This window comes from Drosophila subpulchrella, chromosome 3R (genome assembly GCF_014743375.2).
Source record: "Drosophila subpulchrella strain 33 F10 #4 breed RU33 chromosome 3R, RU_Dsub_v1.1 Primary Assembly, whole genome shotgun sequence".
Taxonomy (NCBI): Eukaryota; Metazoa; Arthropoda; class Insecta; order Diptera; family Drosophilidae; genus Drosophila; species Drosophila subpulchrella.
The window spans coordinates 8,475,205-8,481,555 of record NC_050609.1 but is presented as its reverse complement, the minus strand read 5'-3'; the positions used below and the strand labels follow the sequence as shown (position 1 = coordinate 8,481,555).

The 6,351-nt window shown below is 38.0% G+C and overlaps 2 protein-coding genes across 2 annotated transcripts; both read right to left on the bottom strand.

Moving 5' to 3' along the window:
* Positions 1-235: 235 nt before the first annotated feature.
* LOC119556122 lies at positions 236-1,589 on the bottom strand. Its single transcript, XM_037868012.1, has 3 exons — positions 1,376-1,589; positions 600-1,033; positions 236-529 (listed from the first exon to the last, which is right to left on the bottom strand). The coding sequence occupies exons 1-3, from the start codon at positions 1,487-1,489 to the stop codon at positions 442-444; spliced, it is 636 nt and encodes a 211-aa protein (XP_037723940.1). The 5' UTR covers positions 1,490-1,589; the 3' UTR covers positions 236-441.
* Positions 1,590-2,893: 1,304 nt separating this feature from the next.
* Positions 2,894-3,929, bottom strand: LOC119560555. The gene is made up of 3 exons (XM_037874070.1): positions 3,764-3,929; positions 3,241-3,698; positions 2,894-3,103 (listed from the first exon to the last, which is right to left on the bottom strand). The coding sequence occupies exons 1-3, from the start codon at positions 3,899-3,901 to the stop codon at positions 3,001-3,003; spliced, it is 699 nt and encodes a 232-aa protein (XP_037729998.1). The 5' UTR covers positions 3,902-3,929; the 3' UTR covers positions 2,894-3,000.
* Between the last annotated feature and the right edge of the window lie 2,422 nt (positions 3,930-6,351).

The following is a 6,351-nucleotide window of genomic DNA, read 5'->3' as shown; positions in this document are numbered from 1 at the left end:
TTGATTTATGAGTCGCTTGTTAAGATATTAGCAAGGAAAAAAAAAGTACAAAAATACCACTGGATATTTTTTGGTGGCACAGTCATATATCTTGTTATCGCCTACGTTTATCTTATCACGCATGCCGTCGAACAAGTTGCCAGCAAATTAAAGCACTGATTGCACCAGAGAATTGAGACACCTGATTTTGTCTCTACACCTTTATCGAGTTTTGTTCTTTTCAGTGGGCCTTTTCTTTCTTTTTCACGGGACCTCACCCATTTCGGTTTACTTTTATTGACATCGTTTTGCCTTGGCTCGTTCAAAGACAACTAAAAACTAAATAAAGAGAATGACGCAATAACTAAGGCAAGTATTTTGGTTTGGTGTTTGGTTATTTTTCATTTCTATGGTGGATTGTGGTGGTGGCTAGTCCTCAAGCAGTAAGCTACAGCTTATTCTCTAGGCCTTGATCAGCAGCAGGGCAAAGGCCAGGAAGCCAGAAATCAGGGTCAGGGGCACAGTCTGTCCGGCAGAGCTGGCACGACAACTGAAAGATTTGGATAGATTTAAATAAATAGTTAAAAATGTTTTTATTTTTTAAGAATTTCAAAACTTACTCCAACTGCGTGACATTGCCGTAGGTGTTGTTCTGGAAGTTGGTGAAGTTCACAGAGGCGTCATTGTTGGCAATGTTGATGCCCTCGACTGTGTAGGTAGATCTGCCCAGAATAAATCCAGCGCTGGTCGATACGTTACTGGCATTCGTATAGCTGCATCCAACCAGGTAGGTGGAGTTCACATAACTCAGCAGCTTGACGAAGACCGTCTCATTCTTCTGGCCATTCACCAAGGACACATTGTAACCAGACAAGCTGTTTTCCACCAAGGTGATGTTTGCAGTTTCATAGACGTCCACCAGAGTGGAGACGTTGCTGCTCGAATGACTGACATTCACCAGCAGATTGGTGTTGTTCCAAAATCCCACGTCAAGAGTAATGCAGGACACATCCGAGGCGGGATTGCGGGCCAACTCGATCCACTTGCCAGCGAACTGAAAAATTACAAAAAAATTTTATGATGCAGCTTATCTTTGGTTTACCTATTCAAAAAAAATCCTAAATGTTCTGCTTTTACATTGCTCTTTAGTAAAATATTACATTTCATAATGGTTTAATATTTTTAAGTATGTTTCAAACTTTTTATTGGAATGGAACAATTTGTGTATTATAGATAGACAGACTGTCTGTCGTCCTTTAAAAAGACATTGCACTATTCAATATGACCTATCCTTTTATCGTGGAAATTATTTTCCAGTTTTGTTTTGCCGAAATGCAAAGTGATTTCTTTTTCCACTTTCCCTAATAATAATAGTTATGATATTTCCATCACTCACATCCGTGTTGTTGAAGCTAAGGCTGGGTGCATTGGCACAGGTTTGTGGATTTTGGGCCAACACCATCGAAAAGCAGGCCACGATGGCCAGGCAGATAATCACAGTTTTGCACATGATGTCACTGGAGGTTTTGTAACTTTTATCGGTTTTTATGGGGTTATTTAAAATTTTTCCGCTTTTGGGTTCCGGTTCTGCGATCGGTTCGCTGCGAGTGCGTCGTACAACTGAACTGGCTTCCCATCCTCAACTGGCTTTTATAGGCTGATATCTTTTTCCCGTATTTTCGCAGCCATTATCGATGCCTGCACTTGTGGAGGCGCCTGGCTCTGTCACCGATTTACGTACATCTGACGTCTGTTATCGCCCCGTGGAATGACTAATCCCCCCGAACTCTAGCAATCACCTAGAATTGTTATTGCTTCCCGGTCTTCTTTCGGCTCCTTTTGAAAAACTCCCCTGCACATTGCTCAATAAGTTGTCTTACCTGCAAAGCTCTTTGGCATGGTTTTCCGGGACGGTGATTCTCCTGGCCAGAAATAGAATCGAAGCACTAAACCCTGTTATCGCTAGCAACCCTAGAACTAAAACTCAGTCGTCATTTAATTGGTCTTTATGGCCAAAATTAATCGTGCTACAAACAAAAGTTTTGATTTCAGCAAAGATAGGCTACTGTTTTGAATGTTTACAGTACGTTTGTGGGAAGGTTTACCTATATAGTATATAAATATCTAATAAGCGTTGCATATTGAGAATAATGTAATTATATTTGCTGTTTCATTTTGATTACACACCATTTATTTATTCATATTAACACCAGTAATTTCTGTGCTTCATAGATACGGAACTTACGTCTTTAGAATTTATTTTGGTTTTGTCTTTCACAGTATTTTTTTAATAAGTAATGTAATCTTTATAAGCTATATATATCATGCTATAAAATTTCTAACATAATAATTATGTTTATTGTTTCGTTTCGATTACACACCCTTCAAATTATTTTGACTGGGGAATTCTATGGTTTTTAGATATTATACACTTTTTTTGTTTTATTGAACTTCTTTCCGGTCTGAAAGCTGGTGTACTATTTCCCATTACTCATTTCTTACACACACAGTGCTATAAACTAGGTAGCTTGTCTTATCATTTTTCATAGATACCAGAAACAAGTATTAAATTAAGTGAAGTCTTCCACGCCGAGTTTTATCTTAACATTTAGTGATCTATCACTCCAATAACTAAAATATACATATAGAGAAAGGAAACGTCTTCGTTTCTGGATTAAATTTCTTTATCGCCGTCAGACAGTGAGTCACTAATGAAAGCAAAAACAAGAATGCAAAAAAACAGAACAAGAGTCTATAGAAGGTCGGAATGCGATAAAGAAACATTTTTAATATGTTTGTGGTTCCTGGAAAAGAAATGAAAGAAAATAAATCATTTCATGGATAGGAAAAGTTCGACAGACTTGGAATAGTGATTTTAGCTAAGCTAAAGCACTCACTAAATGGTAAATGATAATAAATATGAATGCGTTTTTATTGATTTGATCTTTAAATTTAAAATTTTATACAACAAATTGAAATCTCAGATAAGATTACATCGTTATCTTCCTTTTTCGATGCAAACTAATTTATTTGACGGTCAGCCAAAATGGCAAGAACGAAGGCCATGGCAATCAACATCATGGAGATAATGGCAGAAGGGTTGGCTGCAGATGGTGCATAGCAACTGGAAGGAAAAAAACTATAAGATAAATTGGAAACGATTATAAAATAAATCAATTAATTTAAATGAATGATTTGTTACTTTTGTATAACATTATCACGTATTTTTATCAGAGTGACACTATTTAAATATCCACTTACGTTTCTCCCTGGGTTATCGTTGACATGGTGCCATTCAAAAAGTTTGAGGATAGACCAAACGCCATGCTCTCTAGTTTATTTAAAGCATCGGTGGTGAGGGTACGCTCCCTAGTGAGGATAATTCCGAATGAAGTGGAGTTATCGGTCTGATTTGTGTAGCCACAAATGAGGGCCACATCGGTGTAGTCAGTGTAAAGGACCTTATACACTGCATAGGGGGTGTAGCTAGGGGGATTCCAGTAGGTGAAGTTAAAACCATCTAGAGTTTCTGTATTGTTCTCCACGGTGATGGTGGCATTCATGGTTTGATTCACCCATGGGTAATCGGGCGATACGGCGTAGGTGGTATCAATCAAGACATTATCCTGTTCTTGATTCGGAACCACAGTTATATTCACCTCAGTGCAAAAATCAGTTGCAGCTGGCTGACGAGCCACCTCCCACCAAATGCCCGAGAACTAGTAAAAAAGTTTCAGGTTATTTTTAAAAAAACTTTAAACTTTAAACTTAAAGATTTTTTTACCAAACTAAGATCCACAGCGATGCTGTTGGCTTCGCTACAAAGCTGGATATAATCACCACCTTGGGCCTGAGTAGTGAAACTTCCTTGAAGGAAAACCAAAAGGCAAAGGAGGCCTAGAGCATGTGTCCTAGCTGACATAATGGCGAATGGGTTGCTTGTGACTCGACCGCAGATCAAGAACTGAAGCCGTGAACATATTACCATTGGTCATCAAGTAATTATCTGACATAAGACGGTAATCAATCAATTGCTATCTAACGAGTGTGTGATCACGATAAAAAGAATTATACGAATGAATGTCCAGGGCTGCATTGCATTTACATGGCTAGGACATACATTTTTTTACATATTTTATAGGGTTATACGTCTTGACTTATTTGAAAAAATGCAACAAAAATCCATTTTTGTAATTAATTTAAAATGTATTGCTTAACCTTGATAATATTGGGTATAAACAACGGCGTGCTTGTTGATAAGTGTTTGTGTATAAATTAAATCAAACGAATGTACCCTTTGAAATTTATGAATAGTATTACCATCTTTTTATATCTCTAAGGCACATGAGTTGTTAGAAGTCCATTACATGTATGGCTACTGCATTGCTTGATTATTGTCTGACATGTGCCTGCGATATCTTATGGCCAGATAGATAAGCATTAAGACCTTTGTGATATACAGCACCTTAAGTGTTTAGCAAACAAATGATTGAGCAATACTACTTGTTCCCATTTCAGGTCTTTGTTCAACTTTTACCAAGAAAATCTCTTTAATGAAACTAAGTTGTTCACAAACCTCTTATCTTTACAGCACTTCAAGCTATGTATGAGTGATCTAATGATTGAGTGTATTTATGCAAAGGTTACATATGTCTTGCTTTTTACTTGATTGTTCAACACTGACCCATATGATACAACCTGAAATACTGGCTATCTCTGTTCTTTAAAGTTGAACAACTTCAAAATGTTCCCAGAAAATCTACAGCCTTTTAATGATTTATACTCGGTGCTGATACTGTCAACTTTCAACTACTTCGAACAGTGTTGAATAGCGCCATGTAGTGGGCTGGCATACGTGTGCTCTAAGCTCGAGCGATTATGTTAACGGCTGCATGTCCTCGAGTTGTCTTCGACATGTCTTGTAAGCTCTCAAACGCCATCATAGCACATTAATTTTAAATGTCTTACAAGCTCCCAAAGAAAGTGGTACAGATAGGTGTACAATAGAGAGAGGGGAAGGTAAAATCACTAGTTTGTCTGCGTGTGCCGAACATTTTTGGTACAGTTGACACACATTCACCGTAACTCGGCCATAGGCTTTTGTCTCGGGAGTCGTTTTATCCTCGAAAACTTTTCCAACTGCCAAAAGTTGACTATCAAATGAGGAAAAAAGCAGCAATAGCAGCTGGCAGAATGGTGCCACGCCCACAACTAGAGTTGGTAGCTAAGGTAGCTTGTATCTATTATTTAATTAAAACTATTCGGGGTGAGCGTGTCTGTGCGGGGCTAAATAATTTAATTGGGCCATGTGTGAAAATTTGTAATGAATGACAAAACGCTCTCCGGCACAACTGGCAGTATAACTTTTGGAGTTTGCTGTTAAAAGGTGAGGTGAGGTGAGTTCTGGGGATAAAAGTGAGAGAACACTGAAACTTTTGATTAACACAAAATAGAGTTGAGGTTTCCAGGAGACCGAGCTAATTGCCTTTCCACTGCAGTGATAGCGAAATGTTTTTTAGAAAGACAAATAATAAAATGTTCATTTAACTTTTTGAACTGAACTTTCTATTCAAGCTATTCTGAATAATTATAGTGTTTTTAAATGAAATTTCCTTAATAGTTTATGTCTCTTAAATTTTTTTTTATATGTAGTTCACTCTGTCAATTGCTCTCAAAACAGCTCAGGTTTTTGTTTGTTGGCTAGGTCAGTTTCATTGTTAATTTGAAGGTGACCTTGAACCTGCTTTTTCGGCCTGTTGATATCATGGCTCACTTTCAATTAAGTTGCTTCAGTTGAGCTGAAAATAAATTAGCTATTTAATTCTATTGTGTGGGCATATCATTTTCCAAGTGTCGACAAGTGCGAGAACCTGACAATAGACTTGAAGAAAGCTCGAAATAAACATGACATTATTTAAGCTCTGCGGCCAACAAACTTCCTTCTTCTCCTGATTAGTTTGATTGAGCTTGTTATAAATCTCCAGGCAAACTGCAAGGTATTCAATTACTTCACTGAAGCCTTGCAGCTTTCATCAACAGCAAGTGTACATACTTGACGAGAGTTCCTTTAACTGTTCTGCCTTTTGAAACCGCAGAGAAAGTGCAGCTCTTTCACCCTGAGAAAATAATTAAGTTGTTTATCTTATAGCTGGCACAACCACACATGCTCTAGATATCGCTCCCCACTTCTGGCACTGCAAGTGACTGTTAATTACACCATGAGCTTTATGCAAAACCCCAAGAAAAAGAAAGAGCAGTGCAAACTTTCTATTAAAGCGAGTCCTGTAGGAGTGCGCACACACATGCCTTATATCCCCATCCCCCCACGCACTCTTTTGTGGAGTTCTTACTCAAGTGCGCACTGCGCAAGCC

Coding starts and splice junctions, on each gene's coding strand:
- LOC119556122 (XM_037868012.1), bottom strand. CDS start 1,489: ATGTGCAAAACTGTGATTATCTGCCTGGCCATCGTGGCCTGCTTTTCG. Junction 1,034..1,375: donor TTAGCTTCAACAACACGGAT/GTGAGTGATGGA, acceptor GTAATTTTTCAG/TTCGCTGGCAAGTGGATCGA. Junction 530..599: donor GGCAATGTCACGCAGTTGGA/GTAAGTTTTGAA, acceptor CAAATCTTTCAG/TTGTCGTGCCAGCTCTGCCG.
- LOC119560555 (XM_037874070.1), bottom strand. CDS start 3,901: ATGTCAGCTAGGACACATGCTCTAGGCCTCCTTTGCCTTTTGGTTTTC. Junction 3,699..3,763: donor TCGCTGTGGATCTTAGTTTG/GTAAAAAAATCT, acceptor CTTTTTTACTAG/TTCTCGGGCATTTGGTGGGA. Junction 3,104..3,240: donor ACGATAACCCAGGGAGAAAC/GTAAGTGGATAT, acceptor TTTTCCTTCCAG/TTGCTATGCACCATCTGCAG.